This window comes from Leuciscus leuciscus (assembly GCF_965113295.1).
Source record: "Leuciscus leuciscus genome assembly, chromosome: 6".
NCBI lineage: Eukaryota > Metazoa > Chordata > Actinopteri > Cypriniformes > Leuciscidae > Leuciscus > Leuciscus leuciscus.
The window spans coordinates 22,789,495-22,812,446 of NC_138730.1; the positions used below are offsets into that span (position 1 = coordinate 22,789,495).

Sequence of the window (22,952 nt, forward strand, 5' to 3'; positions counted from 1 at the left end):
CTGTAAATTACTTTCTGCATAACAAACTGCCACAATTTGGCAACTCAGAAGAAGTATATGTCATGGGGACTTTGGAAATGTCCATACTTGTTTTTCTTCGTTAAGAGTATTTAGACTGTGGGACTGAATAAAATCAAAGTTTTGTTTTTAGTTTAAGAAATAGCATCTGCCTACTTGATGAATTTCAATCTTCATTAGTTACATCTTTCATGAATCAAGTGTTGCTGAAAGTCACATTTGAAACCCAAAGCCAGTATGATTTCAATAAACAACAATTGAATTTTGCCATCACTTGTTGTTTTGATGTTTACTTTTAGCTGGTTCATATGTTTTTCATATGGCTTGATGGGAGGAGAGTGACGTGTCCTTGGCGTCACATGACAATGCACTGCCAGCGCTGGGTTTCTGATGTAGGAAATAGGAAGATTGCCAGTTAAAATAACACTCTGGGCTGTATTTCTAGTAGACATATAGTACAAACAGCTGCCATATTCTGGCACAAACACATTCAAGCACACATGCAGAGACTCAGATGCCACTTTGACAGATTCTGAAGCACAGCTCTCATTAGAGAATTAAACCTCTCTCTCTCTCTCTCTCTCTCTCTCCCTCTTTCACAGGGTCCATCTGGTCTGAAGGGAGGCGAGGGTCCACAGGGTCCACCCGGCCCCATTGTAAGTACCTGTGTTACTATGGAAACTCTGTCACTGCAAACGATCAATCTGCAAGCTTTGCCTCTATTAGTAATGTGACATCAGGCAAATTCTGGACCAGGCACAGTCAGCAGGTGGTGAATTTAATGACCAGTAATGTTGGCACATTGGTGTGTGATCTGATCCCACACAGTCTGATCACACTGAATGAGTCAGGCCTAATCAGTAAGTCCGTCACTATATCAGTCATTGCATTTGAATCATACAGGAGTTATGCTCAGAGATTCAAACCTGTAGTCATTAGGGATGCCAAATGTACCGGAGATACTGTATGTGTATGTGTGCACTCTGTGAAGTGCACTCATAATAATGCGGCTACTGTACGCGTGAAAGCAATCAAATGCACTTCGGTCAAAATGGCCATCTTGGCAGGATATTAATGAAACCCTTATAATACATGTTTAGTGTCAGAATATTGGACCTATGTTTTAAGCCTTGCAGTGTAAATGCAACCTAAGCCAAATACATGTTGCTGTATACAATGTTGTTATTATATAATGAAAATATAATATAATATTGAAAAGGAAAGAGGGAAAAAATATTTCTGTGTTAAAATTGCAAGGAACCTAATTGAGAAATATTTTATATTATTAATTTATTATTATTATTAATATTTAAAATATGATATTAAGTATGTATATATATATAAATATATATATATTTCATCCACTTAATATATAGTGATTAAAATAATTCAATAAATTGATTTTTATTTTTAAAAGTACTTGTTTTTACTTGACATTTATACTTTATATTTTAGGTTTTAGTCAATTAAAGAACTGTGTTCGAGAGTTACAATTGCATATTTCTATGGTTTTGAACTTGGGATCGAGAATCATGCTTTTTTTGCTATTGATTTCTTGAATTTTGGTATGGTGTCAACCCTATAATCATACAGAATATAGAATAAAATAGAAACTGCATTCTGCATAGCAATAACATCCTCCCATTAAAGTAACTGCTGTCTGTCTTCTCTCATAGTGCAGTGAAGGCACAGCAGTACAGCTTAAAACCGTCAAAGCTTCAGCTGTGCTCAATGTGAAGCCCCTTTCAGCTTGAGGAAGATTGGTGTAGGGCTTCATTGTCTCTCATGTATAAAAGGCATCTGTACAGCCCAGCAAGAAAAATCTCTGAAATCAGTAGGATTTTGAGTCAGTGGCCCACCCACGCAAATCAGCGATCTTATTTGCCTAAATAGACATCCCGCAGGTGCCTGAATTGAGTCACCAGCACAACTTCTGAGAAGTTTCTAACAAAGGGTTAAGTCAGTTTGCACTGTGTTTTTCCAAGATGTTTGTCTGGAGTGTGTTTGTTGGGTGATGTATGAGATGAGAAGTGAGTCAGTCTTGATCATTTAGATCAGTGGTTCTCAACCAGTGATCTTTTATTTTATTTGTTATTTTATTATTTATTTATATATTTATTATTATAATAATTATTTATGGAAAAATGTATGCCTGCATACATTTATAATGCATTATACATAAAGGCTTATACATAAAGGCTTAAGTAAAGTGTTAGCAAAAAAGATGTGTCCTCCCACAATTTTTTAACGTATAAGGAAAATATGTTGAGAACCACTAATTGAGACCATGTTCTGCACTGCATGTTGTGCAGTTTGGTGTGCAGTGACCTTGACCCCTCACTATGTTTGGAAGCATTAACACTGATGGTTAATGTTGTGTATAAGTTTAAGTATGTGTTTCTGTGAGTATGTGCATGCATGTGAAAGCAACCAGATGTCCTCAAGTAAAAAGTGCATAAAGCCTTCGCTCTGAGAGCTGTCTTCAGTTCTAATACTTCAGTGCTAATAGATGCACTAATGGACTATTTCTGAAAAAAACAGAACTACCAACTACACGTTGGTTTTGAACCAGAGAGCTCGCTCTTAGAAAAACTATAAAAGACCTGTTCACTCTCAAAGAAAGAGATATATTTAATGTGATACGCAAATGCAAATGTGCCTTGTGTTGTTCAGTGCAGCAAAAGGATCTGTATGGGAACATGTTCTTCAGAGCCAAAACATACTACTGAATAACTGGTTTCCCACCGACATGGGAATGTATAATGTATAAGAAACATGCTCCCATCATGCTTTCAACTGCTTTTTTTCCCCCAGCAAATTTCTTAACGTGTAAATATTTGTATGAACAAAAAAAGACTCAATAACTGAGACATAATCTGAACAAATTTCAAAAACATTTGACAAACAGAAATTAAATAATGAGTCCCTAAACAGAGGAATGGTCAATGTCAAGCACTGTGAGGACGATCCGCTGTCCTTCCTGTCTCCCTGTAGCACTGTCTTAGGCCTCTTACATTATGTACATTGCAGTTCATTGCACTGGCCACATCTGCAGTCCTCATGCCTCCCGGGATCAGGACTATGGCAGGTGACCAGAGATCATGGCCATCTTTCTCCTGGTGTTTTTCAGAGTCAGGAGAAAGGTCTCTTTAGTATCCTAAGTTATTGGAACTGTGACAATAATTGTCTTCCGCCTGTAAACTGTTAATGCCTTAAGGACTGTTCCACAGGTGCATGTGCAAAAATTGCACTTTCCAATAAAGTTCTGAAAGCTTATTTGGATTTTACAAAATTAAATTAAAATCTTTAAAATAGACTATCTTGAAAAAGGGAAAACCAGAACTTAACTCAATGTAAATCATAAATATCATAATTTACCAATTGGGATGCAGTCAGATTTAATAGGATATGTGTGTTACAGGGGTCACCAGGAGAAAGAGGAGCTGCTGGACCAGGAGGACCCATTGGTCTAACAGGACGCAATGGCCCTCAGGGACCCCCGGGACCCGCTGGAGAGAAGGGTGGTCCGGTGAGTGAGCATTGTTAGGAGATTAATAAAATGCCATTTTTAGCTTGTACATTGTCCCAATAAGTAAGCATAATTATTAAATTGAACAAGTAAATTGGTCCATCATCTCATTTGTTGACGAGATGAATTGCAAAATGGGGGCCTAATTTACCTGAATTCACCCTGAAGAAAGTAAAATAGCAACTGTGCTTTTATCAGATGTGTGGAAGCGATGCACTAAGTCTAGAGATTCCTGTGGGAAATAACATGGGCCAGAGGGAAAGAGTTTTAGTTCATTAAAATTCATCTTTTCAATAAACACATCTACCAGAGATAGCTTAGCGAGTTTAATGCAGCATCCAAACAAAAACTTAATTCAGTTAAAGCTGAAATCAATTAGTTGACTGAAAGGTTCTATAATAATTACCGAACATACTCTTCTGCATAGTGTATAAATACTGTTAATTAATTGCGGTGGATCTGCCATTAGCTTTGTTTGCTCAGACTCCCTGTATTAATTGGATTAAAGTATTCCTCATAGGATGTAATGCAGAGAAGTGCATATTAATCTGCATATAGAGTCATCTATGTAAAATGTTATTTCTTAACTTCACTCAGGGTGAGAAAGGACCTGCTGGTCCTGCCGGTCGGGATGGCATCCAAGGTCCAGTCGGTCTCCCTGGCCCAGCCGGACCTCAGGGTCCACCTGGAGAGGACGGTGACAAGGTGCAGCACTTTATTCCAGACTTCACAGCATGACATTTTAATACATAGACATCATGCCCATCTCACATCTGCACACCATTAGTGATGCTGCCGACAGAGTTTTGACTTATCCATCACTATAATCAAACAAGACACAAAATCATTACTATAGTGAAATGTTGAAACCAGTGAAATCAAGGAGCCCACACACACACTTCTACACACATGCACATAAACCAAGTAAACAAATGTGTTCTGAGGCTAATGTATTCCAGAATCTATTATCGCCCTGTTAAATGTAGAACAGGGCTTTTTTAGACCCTTATCACGTCCCAAGCTACATTATTCTTTTCGGCTGTGGCGGCATTGGTGTTGGAGGGGCCAAGTAATCAATTAATTGCAAACACACCCCAAGGTCTTGGTTTTACTGTTAAATTAAAATCTCTGGAGCAAAGTTTAATCTGCCATTGAGGCTGAATTGACCTTGAGAATTATTTTTTTGATGACCAGGCAACAAGGGAAAAGTTTTAATCAAACTCAGTTACTCGATTTTCAAAAACATTCTCATTCATTTCTTTCAGGGAGAAGTTGGAGAGCCTGGTCAAAAGGGAAGCAAAGGTGACAAGGGTGAATATGTAAGTTGAACAATATTCAAACTATTTATTACAATTATCTTTATTTATATTTTTATTTATATTTGGGGATAATAAATAAAACATTTAAATATAATTAAAAAATATTTGATTACAATGAGCAATACATTTGTTACAGTATTTATCAATCTTTGTTAATGTTAATGTTAATAAAAATATTCAATTAATGTTAGCCTAGAATGAACCTAATTGGAACTTGCAGAAGCTCAAACGTGCTGCGTAACATGAGAATGAACCTCATTGGTTCTTGCGGAAGCTCAAACGTGCTGCGTAACACGAGAATGAACCTCATTGGTTCTTGTGAAAGCTCAAACGTGCTTAGTAACATGAAAATGAACCTCATTGGTTATTGCGGAAGCTCAAACGTGCTGAGAAACACACAAGAATGAACCTCAGTGATTCTTGCGGAAGCTCAAACGTGCTGCGTAACACGAGAATGAACCTCATTGGTTCTTCAGGAAGCTCAAATGTGCTGCGTAACACGAGAATTAACCTCATTGGTTCTTCAGGAAGCTCAAATGTGCTGCGTAACACGAGAATAAACCTCATTGGTTCTTGTGGAAGCTCAAACGTGCTGCATAACACGAGAATAAACCTCATTGGTTCTTGTGGAAGCTCAAACGTGTTGCGTAACACGAGAATGAACCTCATTGGTTCTTGCGGAAGCTCAAACGTGCTGCGTAACACGAGAATGAACCTCATTGGTTCTTGTGGAAGCTCAAACGTGTTGCGTAACACGAGAATGAACCTCATTGGTTCTTGTGGAAGCTCAAACGTGCTGCATAACACGAGAATGAACCTCATTGGTTCTTGTGGAAGCTCAAACGTGTTGCGTAACACGAGAATGAACCTCATTGGTTCTTGCGGAAGCTCAAACGTGCTACGTAACACGAGAATGAACCTCATTGGTTCTTGTGAAAGCTCAAATGTGCTTCGTAACATGAAAATGAACCTCATTGGTTATTGCGGAAGCTCAAACGTGCTGAGAAACACACAAGAATGAACCTCATTGATTCTTGCGGAAGCTCAAACGTGCTGCAAAACACTAGAATGAACCTCATTGGTTCTTGCCGAAGCTCAAACGTGCTGCGTAACACGAGAATGAACCTCATTGGTTCTTGTGGAAGCTCAAACGTGCTTCGTAACATGAAAATGAACCTCATTGATTCTTGTGGAAGCTCAAACGTGCTGCAAAACACTAGAATGAACCTCATTGGTTCTTGCCGAAGCTCAAACGTGCTGCGTAACACGAGAATGAACCTCATTGGTTCTTGTGGAAGCTCAAATGTGCTGCTTAACACGAGAATGAACCTCTTTGGTTTTTGTGGAAGCTCAAACGTGCTGCTTAACACGAGAATGAACCTCATTGGTTCTTGTGGAAGCTCAAACGTGCTGCGTAACACGAGAATGAACCTCATTGGTTCTTGTGGAAGCTCAAACGTGCTGCTTAACACGAGAATGAACCTCATTGGTTCTTGTGGAAGCTCAAATGTGCTGCTTAACACGAGAATGAACCTCATTGGTTCTTGTGGAAGCTCAAACGTGCTGCTTAACACGAGAATGAACCTCATTGGTTCTTGTGGAAGCTCAAACGTGCTGCTTAACATGAAAATGAACCTCATTGGTTATTGCGGAAGCTCAAACGTGCTGAGAAACACACAAGAATGAACCTCATTGATTCTTGTGGAAGCTCAAACGTGCTGCAAAACACTAGAATGAACCTCATTGGTTCTTGCCGAAGCTCAAACGTGCTGCGTAACACGAGAATGAACCTCTTTGGTTTTTGCGGAAGCTCAAACGTGCTGCGTAACACGAGAATGAACCTCATTGGTTCTTGTGGAAGCTCAAACGTGCTTCGTAACATGAAAATGAACCTCATTGGTTATTGCGGAAGCTCAAACGTGCTTCGTAACATGAAAATGAACCTCATTGGTTATTGCGGAAGCTCAAACGTGCTGAGAAACACACAAGAATGAACCTCATTGATTCTTGTGGAAGCTCAAATGTGCTGCGTAACACGAGAATGAACCTCATTGGTTCTTGTGGAAGCTCAAATGTGCTGCTTAACACGAGAATGAACCTCTTTGGTTTTTGCGGAAGCTCAAACGTGCTGCGTAACACGAGAATTAACCTCATTGGTTCTCGCACGTCAAGCGAACAGGCTCGCACTTCCGTCTATCATTACTGATGTGTGTGTTGATGAATGTTTATATGTGAATAAAAGCCTTAATTAAATCTGTTCATCATCATGTCTCTTCAGAACATTTTGACTAAACCGCTCGATTCATATGGATTATTTTTATGATCTCTTTATTAACTATTTGAAGCATCAAATTGGTAGTTGCATGGACTGTCAATGTAGTTAAAGAGACTTTATATAAAGTGAGATCATATTTTTTTCTTATGTATTAGTTGCATTAATTATGCACTTACTATTAATTATGCACTTGAATTCAAAAGAAACCCTATTTTAAACAAATATTATCTTAGAATGAGCATATGAGATATAGATTATTTATAACCAGTCCTTATCTTTGCCCTGATTGTCTGTTACTGTAGGGTCCGCCAGGCCCAGGAGGTCCTCAGGGTGTAGTTGGAGCTCCAGGTCCTGCTGTGAGTACTTACAACCATTCATTTCAGCCATATGGGATCAAATCCAAATGTTTTCCTCTTTTCTCCATTCATCTTCAAATGATCTTTGTTACTGCTATGATTTCACACATATAAAGTAGCCTAACTTAATAAAAAAGCATATATACTGTATATCAAGGATCACTTATATAAATCTGGCAAATGGTGATTCGTTTAATCCAATGTTTTGTGTTTGGAAGTCATTAAAACACTTGCAACATTGTAACAATTGGCCTTATAGGGAGGGTGATAGTTATGTCAACTGGACAAAATATTCTCACATTGGGCCATCCTGATTGTTTGACCCTGATCCACATACTCCAGGGAGATTTCCCTTGTATTAAGTACACTTTTAAGTTGCTTTGAATAAAAGTGTCTGTTGAATGACTAACTACTCACATTTGCTCAGTTTTGCCTCTGTCAGGCAGCCTGCTGAGTTGATAAAGCAGCAGTGTGAGTAAGTAGTCAGGGCCAGGTGGCACACAGTTGAATGTTTAAAGTTTATGACTCAAGCTGAACACTCCCAGCTGGGCCTCTCTGTTTCCTTGATACATTAGCTCTATAAAAGCTGATAATTACACCTATTCTGTGCAGTTATGTGAAGAACATTCTTGGAAACTATTCTGCTTTACTGAATAGGATCTTACAAATTCGGAAATGAATGAGATGGTAAATCTTTTAGATTACTTAATGATGTTAATGCTGCTAAAGATCTAAGTCACTTAAATATGAGCAATATTTGACCAAACAAGGATTCTTTCTGTGCATAAGTTTTTGTTAGAACTTTACATTAAAAAAAATTATACAATTAATTATATGCAGGTATGTGATTCCACACAAATTCTGTGTTTCCTCAAGTGAAATGCGAAATGGCCTTAAACAATACACAAATTGCTAAATGACAGCACTTCAATAGCTACTGGTGCTGTGTGGGACACCCTTGGCATTTCAGCCCTGAGCCCAGAATGAACATTTGACAAGCGCCAAATGCAAGAAAAGAAAAATGGTGTTGGCGAGTATACCATATGGCTTTACTTGGAAGTCAGTGCGATTTATCAAAATGTAAAGACTGCTATTTAATTATTTAATTATACAAGTACTGTATATATTCAGATGCGCTGCATGTTTCAGAGTGAAACGCAGCACTGTTTTATTTTATACACACAAGGAACTCACGATCAAATGTTTTCAGTTTCTTAGAGCAACTCATTTTGCTGTAAATGCCAACCATCTTCTTAGATTTGTAATGAGAATTGCTTATAAATCTGTTGTCAACAAAAGACAAGCTTTAAGGTGTTCCTGTGGTTTCTAAAATAAAAGATCTATGGTTTAACATTTGAAAGCAGAGAAATTATGACATCCGTAAATATTAATGTTGCAATTTTATTTATGTTCTGTATTATTATTATTATTATTATTATTTATTTATTTTTATTTATGTTAAGAAACATTTAAGGAGGGAGTGCATGGTTTCCCCCCTTTTTTTGTCCTTCACTTATATCAATCAATTAAATAAAAAGCCCCCAAATGAAAAATTGTAAAAACATTATTGTGATTAAAACATACAATGATTAATATACAATTAGTGCATTTTGAGTAATTTTTTTTAAAGATGTTTAGTGTATTAAATTAACGTGTTTAATTGACATGTTAAATACAACCATTGATAATTATAATTATTAATTTTATTTTTTTACAAAATATTTAATCAATATTGCATTTCCTCAATAGTCTCCTAAACAAATACACTATCATATCCTGCAGTGACTTGCCATTCAGTCATCTAACCTCATATCTCTTTAATAACTTCCCCTTCCACTGACCCTGTAGAGCAAGCGGCGTCAGAAATGAGGGCAGCACATTCTCACCCTTCATAATTCCTCTGGGCGTTACTCTGAATGGCACATCTTTTCAAGCTTGACTTTTGATGTCTCAGGGGGTAGATCTAATTTTCATGCTTGTCTGCGCCGTACAGTATAGTTTGAAAGACATTCTTGAGTCAGAAATTAGATTTTACTTGTACAGAGAGTTGCACTACACTTCTCCACCATCAAGTTCAGAGTTTGTATCAGTTTCAGATGTTAACTGTCAGTGTGTTATTGTTTGTCTGACTGTTTTTCTCATGTAGGGAAGTGACGGCGAGCCCGGACCCAGAGGTCAGCAGGGTATGTTTGGGCAGAAGGGAGATGAGGGGGCCCGTGGTTTCCCAGGTCTTCCCGGTCCCGTCGGACTCCAGGTACAGTTTTCATCTTTACATTAATCTAAACACACCTATTATGGATCTGCTGCATTCATATTGTTTAATATACACACAGCTTGAATATGAAATATCATCTAAGACTGTGAGGCAGGATAATTGAGCAAGGAGAGCAATAGCCATTTAAAAAAATCTGGATTCAATTATTTTGCTCTAAACATGGCTGATTGCTTCCATCACTTTTAGTTTACTTGATGTTTTGAAGATGATGTGTAGTTTCTGTGCCACAAATTGGAATAGCAAAAAAACTAACAGATTTTGGACAAACGGATTCCATTCTAAGTGCATGCCATTGAGTGAGCCATTGTTGCAAATATTGAAACAGAAAGGGAAACCAGCTTGTTTACTAATACACTACCATTCAAAAGTTTGGGGTCAATAAGATTTTTTTTTTACTTTTATTCAGAAAAGATTCTTTAAACTGATGGTAAATGAATTTATAATGTTACAACATATTTCTATTTCAAATTAATTATGTTCTTTTGAACTTTCTGTGCATCAAAGCATCCTTTTTCCTGAAAAGAATCCCGGTTTCCATAAAATATTAAGCACGACATATGATTTCAACATATAATAATAAAAGCAGCTTTTGAGCAGCAAACCAGCATATCAGAAAGATTTCTGAAGGATCATGAGTAATGATGCTGAAAATTCAGGTTTGCCATCACAGGAATAAATTACATTGTAAAATATATTAAAACTATATTAAAATTTGTCAACTTTTTTCTTTTACTTTTACTTTTGTCAAATGTTTACTCAACCCCCCCACCCCCACCCCCACATATTTGTTTGAGTCAAATAAATACAGCTTTGGTAAAAACCATTTAAAAATCCTACAGACCCCAAACATTTGAACTGTAGTGTAGCTGTCTCTGTGTATTGAGATATGACAAAGTATTATAACATCGAAAAAATCACACACTTCACCTTTATGGGAATAATGGGGTGAATTTCAAATGACAACAGTGGCTGTTACTCAACACAGCAATATTATACAGTCAATCAAACCAACTGACTAGTAATGAAAGGTAATAGGAATGGTGATTCATCGCAACTGTGCTAATTGTTTGTGCTCTGCGTCTCCTTTTTAGTGCATCTCACTGATCCTCCGCAATAATTATTTTTGATCTGAAGAAATTAACCATCTTAATTTGTTTTCTCTGAAGTTTCGAATAACTTGCTAATGGGGAGAAATTGGGCTTTATTAGAATGGAGACATTTAATTATCTTTTCAAAACTGAGACTGCAAATAATACGTATTAGCTGTTTTGGCATTTGGGAATATTGTCTGCCTCAAAATGACTGTGAAATTACAGTTCTGTCCTTTTATAGCAACACAACATTTATCCAAACAATAAGCAGTAAGATATGCGTCCGCTGGTACCAAAGAGCATGTCTGCCAAAAACAATGACCCAGAATATCCTTCTAATTACAGATGTTAACTATTAACAATGAAGAGACGTCTGTTGGTATTGTTGGGTGATAATGATCTGAATATCATTCAAACCTCTTTAGTCAAGCACAATTATATTGCAAAATGAACTGCTTGCCAAGATTTGCCTCTTTTTGTGTTCATATTTTCAAAGTGACACGGGGTGTGACACATTCACAGGCACCCACATGCAAATGCGCTAATTGCCATGAGGTTCCTTCTACTGCTAATTACCAAAAAAATGTTGTTTGATTAATAGTGTTTACCCAATGGCTCAAAGCTGTAAATGTATATTATTAATATTCAACACTGTGAGACTAAATTATTCTAGTTATTCTAAATTATTTTGTTCATGAGGGAAGAGGAAACATATCAGCATATCCTCTCTTGTTACTGAACCTGTTACTGAGCATTTTTTAAATTGTAATAAGTGGGAATATATAAACTGGAATTGTGCCAGATTAATATGTAAAACTTGTTTTTTTCTAGGGTTTGCCAGGACCACCAGGTGAGAAAGGAGAGAATGGAGACGTTGGCTCAATGGTGAGTTTGTAGTTGTCAAAACGCATCATTTTGTCATAATTAGTTTTAAGTAGGTATGTAATCATACATATTTTTCCATTAAAATACATTTACAACAAAAGTTTGTGAATCTATATTTAACTTAATGCTGTTATAAAAACAGCAAGTGATAAATAACTAGTATTTTGTGTTAAGGTGCGGTCACATTTACCGTTGCCCCTCAAAATTCTGTGTGTAAAATCCAGTCATTTCAATAGGAATCTACATGATTGTGACTTTCACGTGAGGGCGGCAAAAGTTCCCTGCACAGATTTCGCTCATGCTCATGCTCAAGTTGGTCATGCAAATTCACCATGTTGACCAATAGAGAGTTCCTTGGTTTGAAAATGACTTCTGTGTGAGCGGCGCTTAATGCATTGCTACACTATTGACAGTAGAGAATCAACCATTTTTGCCTGCAAAATTGTGCTGAAATTTTGCTAATGTGACTGCACATTTAAAGTATTAGTGCTACTGATTCACAAAGAAAGTCATTTGGATGTGCTGATTCTTGTAATGTATCTTCTAATGGGCAGATTCAAACCAAAAGTTTGTGAATCATTCTGACCTGTTTAATGTCTTAATCTGTTTGACAACGGCTGTTTCTTTTACAGGGTCCACCTGGTCCTCCTGGTCCCAGAGGTCCTCAAGGTTCTAGTGGAGCAGATGTGAGTTTAACTGTAATATATTTGTATAGAAACTCAGAAGTGAATCAGAGACTATATATTCACTCTGTCATTTTTTGGGGATTGACAACCTCATTTACGTACTGGTGTGAGTCTCGAAATGTCCCGTTCAAACAGCAACTTGCAGTAGCGTCGCGAATACTGTCTATATGAACATGCAACAGGAGTCAAGTCCGAATTCTCTTACCAGAAACCAAAATCAAAGATGGCGATGTCCATAAAACTGAAAAGTCTTATCACTTTTGATACGATAAGAGTCAATCTATCAAACCGCAAGTTCATTAGTCAAATCTTCATTAACTGACAGCAGCTTTTATATCTGGAAGAGCGGAGCATTGTGGAGAAGAGTGACTGGATCTAAAACCTTCAGATGACATACAGCTAATATCTAAGTTGCAGTAAGTTACCACTCCCGAAAACCCGCCACGAAACGGTAGACACGTGTTTGTGCAGTGCAGAGCGGCTCTCTCGCACTGTATGACATGACAGACAACTAGTTGTCCAGTTCCGTTCACACAGCTTGGGTTTTCTGAGAATGTGTTTGTGAGTGCTGAAAATGTACGGGTGTGAGTTCAGTTTTAGAATGATGTTGTCACCCCAGTGAATAACTGAACTGTGAGTGAGCGTAACTATATTAAGGACTCAAATACAGGACTGAGGACCGTATTCTGCTGCTGTGTGAATGTGGCCGGAGAGTTTTGAATCAGCTATGTTGTTATTTGTTTGACAGGGTGCTCCTGGCCCTCCTGGAGGTATCGGCTCAATGGGTGGAAATGGTGAAAAGGTGGGTTTTTCTTGAATAAATCTCTTCAAAACATGACTATGCCTAAATATTTTTGCAGTTATTATGTTGGATGTACCCAGATGTCACATTTATTGTTTCCCTTTATCTATTCCCCTCAGGGTGAGACCGGTGAGGCTGGTAATCCAGGACCACCAGGGGAGTCTGGTCCAGGAGTAAGTATATTTTTGTGTTTTAGAGTTGTGGAGCATAATTTTCTGGGTTTTCACCTTATAAATCTGACCTGCATGTAATCTATAAGATTAGGCTAGTCTAGAAGGCTAATCTATTGACATTCAGGGAACATAACTACACAAATCCTTCTGTTTTCAAAATGAACACATTCAGCTAATGATCGTTATGGTATAATTTGCGCAGGCAGTTTAAGGCTGCTACAGTCCTTTGCAATGACTACATTTGACTCTGCTGTAGACTTCACAGACTTCAATATTCACGGACATGTATACACTCATATATGCTGTGTTGAACATCACTTGCATTCCAGATGGTTGCTGTTATCATCATCCTTTATCACCCAGGGACATTATTTTGTCTGCCGCCTGCTGCACAGACCTGTTCATGTGAAATCAGCATCTTAAAAGATGATGTTTGTTTGTTGGTTGAAGTGCTTTTTGAGACTAAAGAGGACAGTTTATCTTATTATGACTTTCTTTTTGGAACAGAAGTTTAAGGCAACATTCAAAGTTAGTTTTGACAGCCTTTTTTTACACTTATTATTAATATACTGGTTGCAGTTATATTTATTTCAGTTCAGTGTAATTCTACTTCCTTAAATTCAAATTTGAATTGCAATCCATCCAGTTGGCTACTTCAATTCATATTCAGAGATTCAATTCAATTCTGAACGCTGCCGCATGTCTTGTCTTCAATGATCTCAAAAGAGCCAGCGTCACACCTCTCTTCATCTCTCTGCACTGCTCGCATCAAGTTCAAGGCATTATACAGCTTATTTATAAACTATAAAGCTTATACAGGTCTACCACAGGCTCAGCGCCTTCCACTCGTTCTTATGAGTCTACACCCCTACCAGAACCCTAAGATCGGTAAATGAGCGACGGCTCGTGGTACCATCACAGAGAGGTGCAAAATAACTCTCCAGAACATTTCCGTTCACTGTTCCTTGCTGGTGGAATGATTTCCCTGCCTTCATTCAGAATGCAGTATTTCTGACAACATTCAAAAGACAGCTGAAATCTCTTCCATGAGAACTTAACCTCATCATAAAAAACACTTTCACTTTCCTTTAATCCCTCATGATTCTTGCTTATTGTACTCTAAGCAATGTCTGAAACTTTGTATTTGGAGCACTTTTTGTGTTTATTTGCCTCTTCACGATGAATCGCTTGCTGCTGTATTCCACAAGTTGCTTTGGATAAAACAAAATTCGCAATATGAATACAACCTACAAAGCTGACTTCTTCTCCACGGACAATTCAAACAATCTCCCGTTGTCAATATAAATAAAATAATATACTACAGTATGCTGAGATAATTCCCTTCCTGAATACTTACAATACAGTCCAATACTTCGAGGTAATTTCCCTCCCAAAGTGTTGTGACGGAGTCCCGTCAAAAAGCTACTATCACTTCCTCAAACCACACGTGAGCACCAAGTCTTTAGCATCTATACACTCTCACCGCCCTGGTCCAACACACAAGATCATTAATACTAACTCTGAGTATTACACCCTCACCCCGAGGTCAGATCTACAGTCTTCCATTACATAAAACATTCCCATCACATTAGCCAACAAACACTTTACAGTTATTCTACCTCTTCTTGGCCTTGAAAACACCATAGTGCCAGCTTTGAACTACATCGTTATTTTTTTTGCATAATCATCATAGTTGGGTGAAAATCGTTGTGTCCTTTCTTAGGGACCCAAAGGTGAGCTTGGAGAGAAAGGAGAAGCCGGCCCTCCTGGAGCTGCAGGACCCGCCGGTGCAAGAGGACCCCCTGGAGATGACGGTCCCAAAGGAAACCCAGTAAGTCTCTGTCTACGACATCCCAGAAGACACCCTTCATCTGTTCAATTGAAATAATACTGTATGATGATTGAATTGATCCCATTTTTTTCCCATTTAGGGTCCTATTGGCTTCCCTGGAGATCCAGGTCCCCCTGGTGAGCCTGGAGTTGGTGTAAGTGTAATATGGAGGCATTCAAATCAATAATCAAAGTGGTTGACAACAGTTTTCATTATCGATTAATTGGCTGTTTGCACTGTGCACAAATTACCTTTGTCACTTTGTGGTTGTAAAATAACAATTCAGTTTCTGTGAGAAATAATGCATTTAAACATGGTGGAGGCAACAGAGCGAGCGAGGGGAAAAGCGTGTGCAACGCAAGTTTTACAAAGCACTTTATTTAAAAAATATAGTGTGATGCGTCTATGTTTCCACTTAAGCATGTTCATATTTTAAACCATTTTGTTTCATAGTCTTTAGCATATAGGCTTCCTTGAATATTGTTGAAAGGAAATCCTTGCGCAATATGTGGAATATCAGTAAAATAAATAATCAACAGATCTTCAGAATAATCATTAGTTACAGGCTCGATATTCAGGCTATATGCATGTCCGATACACTTAAGAAGCAAATGTTGGGATACAAATATTTATGTGTACAAATAATATGATATTTGATGGAAATGAAATATTAGGGCAATGTTGTGATGTAATGTCCTGTTTCACATAGGGACTGGATGGCCTTCCTGGAGACAAAGGAGATGATGGAGAGGCCGGTCAGCCTGTGAGTGATGCTCGACTCTCAATGAAAATCATATTTTATGTTCAAACATAATACAAATTTCTAGTTAATGTATTGAATTTTGCACCACAGGGTCCATCCGGTCCATCTGGTGAAGCTGGTCCTCCAGGACCCCCTGGAAAGCGAGTGAGTACCTTACCAGGCGTTTGGTTCAGTGTTGGGGAAGTTACTTTAAAACTGTAAATTATGACTAGCTTGTTGTTTAACTACAGACAAGCTACCATTCTGAAAAAGTAGTTAGCTGCATTACAAGCTACTAAGAAAAAGTACTTTTAAGCTACTTGAAGGGACAATATTTGATATAGATATTTATATTTGATATAGTTATTTGATTACAGTTATCAGGTTACAAATAACTATGTATATTTAAAGTAATGTATTTGTAATGTGCATTTGTTAAAATAATATGAAGAAAAGTTGCATAAAAAAAATGCATAATCAGACCATTGTGCACTGTACAGGATATTTCTCTCTGACCCTCATTATGGAGATGATGAAAAACACAATTTCCCACATATTCTGAAGAACATAAAAGCAAAATCCATCCACATGCTCAAATCTTATCTAAAATGAGAAAAATAGTGATGTATCTGGTGGTGAGGTATTACTTTATGTTGTATTTAGCCTACAGGAGTACAGCTCTTGTCTGACAAGTGATGGGCGATTGGTTAACATACCAAATATTTTATTTTATGTTGTACCATGAATCAGGGATATGTTATGGACTAATGATGATTCTGAAAGAAAATGTGCATGGGCCCTAATGTTGCTATAGTAATGAATGCAACTTTACATGCGTAAAAAACAAAAGAATACGCTTCCCGTGGTACATTTCCTAAAACATGGTGTGTTTGTGCAACGTCTTTATCACAAGCTGTACATTCACTGTTAATCTGAAAGATCTTCTTCACCACTTGTAAACCATAGTGTATATTCCAGGATTGTTCTAAGTGAATTGTAGGTAAATTATACAATTTAATCTAGCGCTATTTTTACCCCGCAAAATGATTCAGTGCTTGAGCAAACAGGCTGAATTACTCAGACCGAATCTCCAACCAATTTGGATCGCTCTTCGTACCGTTTGATGCATTCATTGAAAAATAACTAAATAATAATTGAATAATTTGCTTGTCGTGCATCTCAGTTCATATTCTGAGCATAGTGATCGCTACACTGCTACTTGGTTGAAAAAATAGCTTGCTACTAAAAACACAACACTATTTTAAAAGTTTGTTTAGACTGTCAAGCCACTGAAAAATGTATTTAAACTCGTAGTGTCACTATTTGTAGATAACTACTCCCCAACACTGATTTGGTTGTATTATTATTACAACAGCTCAGACTTGGTGTAAGATATTTAAACAGACCCCTCTGTAAGTGTCGAATCTTGATGTATAACAAGTACCAGATGAAGGGATCTTTTGACAACACCCTTGCAACCACATAGAAATGTACTAAATCACTCAAAACAGCATTGGTTTTGCATGGGCAAGCACCACTTTTCATTAAGAAAATGTAAAAATGTACCTTTGTATTACCCCTTTGTTCCTTTTGTAATCTGCTGAGACAAATGTTTTCAAATAGGTTTATGAGCTTCCCTTGTAAATTCATGCTAATAGAAGCCTATATTTTATGGGGCAGATTTATTTTTAACAGATCTGAACTACACAAACAATAAATCTTTAAAAGCGGAGCACAGTCAGGATTTTACTGGGTCTTCCCTCAGTAAATTGTTCCCAAGTGAGTAAAGAGCACACGCTGTGCCTGGGAAAATTCCAGTGAAGCATAAAACCTGTGTGGGTAAAAAAAAAAAAACCTGGTCTCCTCACATCAGTTTGCATTGCTCAAGAGCAGTTGAGCTGAGGCTGACATGTAGACACTTCTATTATAGAATATTGACCAAAGAGGTTTGAATGACAGCACTGTGACGGCAATGTGATAGCCGAAAGGAAATGGAGATGTCATTGTCAGCTCTGGTGCCATCCTCAAGATTTGGCTTAAAATAGATTACACTTTTAGCTCTAACACTGTCTTTTATGATCTGATGTATTTACCACAGTAAACTTATAGTTTTCAGTCGTTGGCTCGTAACTTTTCTACAGTGAGCTTTATTGTTGCATAAATGTATCAACAGAGACGTGAGCTAAAAGCAATAAAAATGCCGGGGTTTCCGTTTTTACCCGTCTTGCTTACAACTTAAATAGGTCTGCGAAGAAAGCTGATTCATTCAGCAGATCTCGGCCTTCTCTGTGTCTTGAATCTAAATGCACACACATATTGATCATGGATTTTTTTGGGTGTTGCGCTGCACTGTGTTTATGCTCAAGCTGAGAAACCAATAGCATCATTAAGTCTTTCACTAGTGATCACCTATTTATCTGAATATTCTTCTTAATAGTGTTCACAAATGTGGGGACATAAATAGCTTAAAATCTGGAATCCTGCCCACGCCATTAGCCATCGCTATTGCTAACACCTTCACTCCAAAATTAATTGTCTCAAACAGGATTTTGGTCTTGTTTTCAGGTAAAAATATCAAACCATCTTTGAAACAATTTACTTGAATCAATACTGTGTATGAAAATAAGACTTGTTTTTTTAGAGAGTTTATCTCAAACTATGTTACGCCATTACCAAATGGTAGCGCATTAGCAATAGCTAAACCTCATAGACGTCATTACGGATGTAAAAGGTATAAAAGTGTTTATATGTGGTTTCTGGGGCATGTTTTGGTTTTTATGAGATATCGATGAACAAGGGCTTCTAAAAATGTATTTTCTGTCATGGGGATAAAATGGAGGCAACTTTGTCATGGTACATTTGGATGCAGCACATTTTTTATTGTTACTATCTCTGTATGGAAGGTTGTGTTTTGAGTTTTGTGTTTCTCTCCTTAAGGGTCCTGCTGGCCCAGGTGGTACAGAAGGCAGGCAAGGAGAGAAGGGTGCAAAGGTAAGACCGATTCCATTATATAAAAAAGCACCTGAACAACCAAACAACATGATTGTCATTTGTATTGCAGCGTAAATCATTTGTCCTTTTGAATGCTTGATTTGTTATTTGTCCTTGCTTTTGTCTGTTGAATCCAATCTCTCACGACACTGAGTGGTCCTGACTTTTAAAATCCTCATTGAAAGATCTGAGCACAAGAAAGCCTAATTGGATGCCAGGGCAAATTAAGCTTATACTACAGGTTCAATCACAGGAAGTGACAGGAAATCTATTTTTTTTTTTCTTCTTCTAAAAGCTTCTGTTCTTCAAAATGATTTGTTGATCCAATGATATTATTCATCTTATCACATTACCCATGTTTGCATGGATATCACAGTTTTCATTTAAGAAAAAGAAAGGAATACATTGAAAAGATAATTTGAATGGCTAAAAAAAAACATTAGATTTATAGAAGGGCCTTAAATATTTTTGCACATTATACAATTTGTCACAATATACATATCATTTTTATCAAATTAAATCATTTTTTAATGTCCAATTATTTATCAGTGTATTTTATTATTTAAAAAAATTATAATTTGCTGTATTGATCAGTACATTATTCCTTAATTCTATTTTCATCACACAGGGCGAGGCCGGTGCTGAGGGACCAGTGGGCAAAACTGGGCCTGTGGGCCCCCAGGGGCCTCCTGGAAAGTCTGGAGCTGAGGGCTTACGTGGCATCCCTGGACCTGTGGTATGCATTTGGAAAAAGATATCTCATATATCCAAATTGTCTGCATAATTGCATTAGAGCAGTACACAAGAATCTCTTAATTTGGATCATTAAGCTTTTCAAGTTGAATCACTCTCCTTGTCTTGTCAGTAAGTTTGAGTATGTGTGCCATGCATTAATTTTTGCTTATTTGGGTTTGTATTAATGGGCTGATGGTTTCTGTCTACTCTTTCAGGGTGAACAGGGACTTCCTGGAGCTGCTGGCCAGGACGGTCCTCCTGGACCATTGGTAAGAAGATACAATCAGACACCATTATGTTGTTTACTCAGACTAATGAATGTAGACTTAAATAGGACATATTTGTGTGTCTTGACAAATTCTAGGGTCCTCCTGGTCTTCCTGGCTTGAAAGGTGACCCTGGTACTAAGGGTGAGAAGGTATGTTTTAAATAGTATTTTTAAAGCACAAAAACAAGACTACTGCAAATGGTACATGCCAATAGAGAATTTAAGTTAAAAAATAAAATAAAATAAAACATCGTGTATTCTTTTTCTAAAGAAATTAATACTTTTATTTAGCAGGGATGATTTAAACTGATCAAAAGTAACAGACATTTATAATGTTACAAAAGAAATCGGTTACACTTTATTTTAAGGTGTCATTGTTACAGTGTAATTACACATTTAAGTACTTAGTAATATTAATTAACTACATGTACTCACTTATAGGGTTAGGGTAGGATTAGGATTTGGTTGAGGGTTAGTTGCATGTAATAATGCATCATTTACTGTTATTACTATGTAAGTACATGTAACATATGTAACAAAGACACTGTAAAATAAAGTGTTATCAAGAAATCTATTTAAAAAATGATGTTATTTTGAACTATTCATCAGAGAATCTTGAAAAATGATAATAATAATAATAATAAATTTTTCTTGAGCAGCAAATCAGCATCTTAGACTATTTTCGGAATGATCATGTAACACTGAAGACTGGAGTAATTTATTTTAATTATGTTATGGCAAAGCTGAATTTTCAGCATCATTAAAGTAAAAGTAAAATTTTTAGTAAGTAAATAATTTTCTTAACAATATTTCACAGTATTACTGCTTTTACCCCAAACTTTTGGATAGTAATTCCTATATTTACATTGGTGCCATAAACATCTCCAATGAGTTTCTACAATATAAAAAAATGTTTCCTCTGCTAAACAAAACCATGTATATTTACAATAATGCTGAGCCCAGTTGAAAGTTTAAGATGCGAGAGCAACTGGCCCTACTGGCATCTCTATTTCACACAATGACAAGGCATAAACAAGCTCTTAGTGCTGTAGATTAAATACAGTGTCAGACAATGATTTAACTGTTACTCTGCCTGCAACACATAATCAATGCGGCATATCTCTGTAAATCTGTTTTATGAGAGGAGACGCGCTGAGATGAGTGTTTTCTGTATTTATATTGTGGAGAGCCAAGTACAGTAGCTGTGGCTGTAAATATCAGGTGTTGAATATAAACTAAAGCACTTGACCAAATTCTCTGTGCATTAAATATGATTTATATTGTACATGTGGACTGTGGTAGCCAAACAGTGCTTTATTTTGTACATGATAAAATTCATTGTTTGCCATTTCAGCCTTCAATCTGAGGTTTGTATCGATTGACTGATTGATTGGCAATTTTCGTCTGCCAAATAATTCTGGGTTAAATACAACTTGCGATTAATCAAACGCATCTATGGAATGTGATTTCTCACAGAAAATGTTGTCTGTATGTTTTATGTAAAAAGTCTGCGAAATATAGTGTAGGCCTATGTATGTTTTACTCCAGTATTAAAACCCGCAATTTAGTATTAAAGTTTCCTTTTACTCCTCCAGGGTCATCCAGGTCTGATTGGTCTGATCGGTCCTCCTGGTGAGTCGGGAGAGAAGGGTGACAGAGGACTGCAAGGACCTCAGGGGCTCGGTGGAGGCAAGGGGGACTCTGTGAGTTACTGCTCTTTAAATACACCTGAGTTAGTTCAGGGTTCCAATGTGCTTTTGTCTGCTAGATAGATGCTGTTATTTAAGAATAAACATTTAGAAGTGTTCATTAAAATTGTGCCTTGATTTTGCCCTGAAAATGTTTAATTGCTTATTGACTTCAGGGTCCCGTTGGTACTCCTGGTCCACTCGGTCCTCCAGGTCCTCCTGGTATTCCTGTAAGCAGTTTTGTGTTTTACTCTAGCACTGACATTGACCATATTTGTGTGTGTATAATTTTCTGATTAAGGCCCATTTTCTGGTCAAACCTTTATTCCACAGCTATTAGGAGTATAGAGGAATAATCCTCATCAATACATGTTATCAGCAAGCTATTCTCATTTGGCATGCTCACCTACTTTTTCCATTCATACCACTGCATTTTAGTTATTTTAGTCAGTAATTAAATATTTTTATGAATTATTTCATTAACTCTTTTTAGATTATATGAATGTTTTTACATTAATTTTACATTTGTACAACACATGTTGCACATGACAAAATTCTGATTAAAACAGACATACTGACATTCTTTGCCAAAACCAGATTAAGATTCTTGAAATCCGACAATCAGGTTAATGCATTTTTGCATTGTGCATGTAAACATGGTGAATGTTTTTTTATTTATTTTTTTACATTTGGCTACCTTTACATTTGCTTAATTGATTTCTTTGTTGTCTCTATCTTCAGGGCACTCAAGGACAAAAGGGATCCAAAGGATCATCTGTAAGTGCTGAACCTTTCCATTACACATGGTTATTTTTTCCAGTGTAAATTAACCGTGTTTTTGTTTCCCAAGGGTTCAGCTGGCCAGAAGGGAGAGCCTGGCTTGATTGGACCACCAGGTCCTCCGGTAAGAAAAATATTGTAATGCATTTTGAGCTCTGCTGAAAATCAAATTGACATCCATATGTCTCCAGCGGGATTGAAGCAGACCCTACAGAATTGTCAATTATTTATTTTGAATATCTATCACTAGGGCCCAGCTGGTGACATCATCCAACCCCTCCCCATCCAGACAAATAAAAAATCGAGGAGGTCACCCGACATGCAGGATGATGAAGCAGCGGGAATGATAGATTATGTTATGGAGGGAATGGAGGATGTGTTTGGATCCCTCAACAACCTCAAGCAGGACATTGAACGCATGAAGTTCCCTCTGGGAACTGAGGATAACCCTGCCAGAACCTGCAAAGACCTGCAGCTCAGCCAACCAGACTTCCCTGATGGTGAGAGA

At 37.3% G+C, this 22,952-nt stretch overlaps 1 protein-coding gene across 1 annotated transcript in view; it reads left to right on the top strand.

Moving 5' to 3' along the window:
* The window catches only part of col11a1b (collagen, type XI, alpha 1b), a 93,749-nt gene that overhangs the window by 66,766 nt on the left and 4,031 nt on the right, over positions 1 to 22,952 (top strand). The window contains exons 41-63 of the mRNA XM_082172835.1: positions 621 to 674; positions 3,440 to 3,547; positions 4,145 to 4,252; positions 4,813 to 4,866; positions 7,444 to 7,497; positions 9,644 to 9,751; positions 11,695 to 11,748; positions 12,381 to 12,434; positions 13,183 to 13,236; positions 13,356 to 13,409; positions 15,133 to 15,240; positions 15,341 to 15,394; positions 15,950 to 16,003; positions 16,094 to 16,147; positions 18,920 to 18,973; positions 19,602 to 19,709; positions 19,924 to 19,977; positions 20,073 to 20,126; positions 21,572 to 21,679; positions 21,841 to 21,894; positions 22,406 to 22,441; positions 22,515 to 22,568; positions 22,695 to 22,944. Of these exons, the coding sequence (XP_082028961.1) occupies positions 621 to 674; positions 3,440 to 3,547; positions 4,145 to 4,252; positions 4,813 to 4,866; positions 7,444 to 7,497; positions 9,644 to 9,751; positions 11,695 to 11,748; positions 12,381 to 12,434; positions 13,183 to 13,236; positions 13,356 to 13,409; positions 15,133 to 15,240; positions 15,341 to 15,394; positions 15,950 to 16,003; positions 16,094 to 16,147; positions 18,920 to 18,973; positions 19,602 to 19,709; positions 19,924 to 19,977; positions 20,073 to 20,126; positions 21,572 to 21,679; positions 21,841 to 21,894; positions 22,406 to 22,441; positions 22,515 to 22,568; positions 22,695 to 22,944 (1,744 nt within the window). The remainder of the gene's footprint in view (positions 1 to 620; positions 675 to 3,439; positions 3,548 to 4,144; positions 4,253 to 4,812; positions 4,867 to 7,443; positions 7,498 to 9,643; positions 9,752 to 11,694; positions 11,749 to 12,380; positions 12,435 to 13,182; positions 13,237 to 13,355; positions 13,410 to 15,132; positions 15,241 to 15,340; positions 15,395 to 15,949; positions 16,004 to 16,093; positions 16,148 to 18,919; positions 18,974 to 19,601; positions 19,710 to 19,923; positions 19,978 to 20,072; positions 20,127 to 21,571; positions 21,680 to 21,840; positions 21,895 to 22,405; positions 22,442 to 22,514; positions 22,569 to 22,694; positions 22,945 to 22,952) is intronic.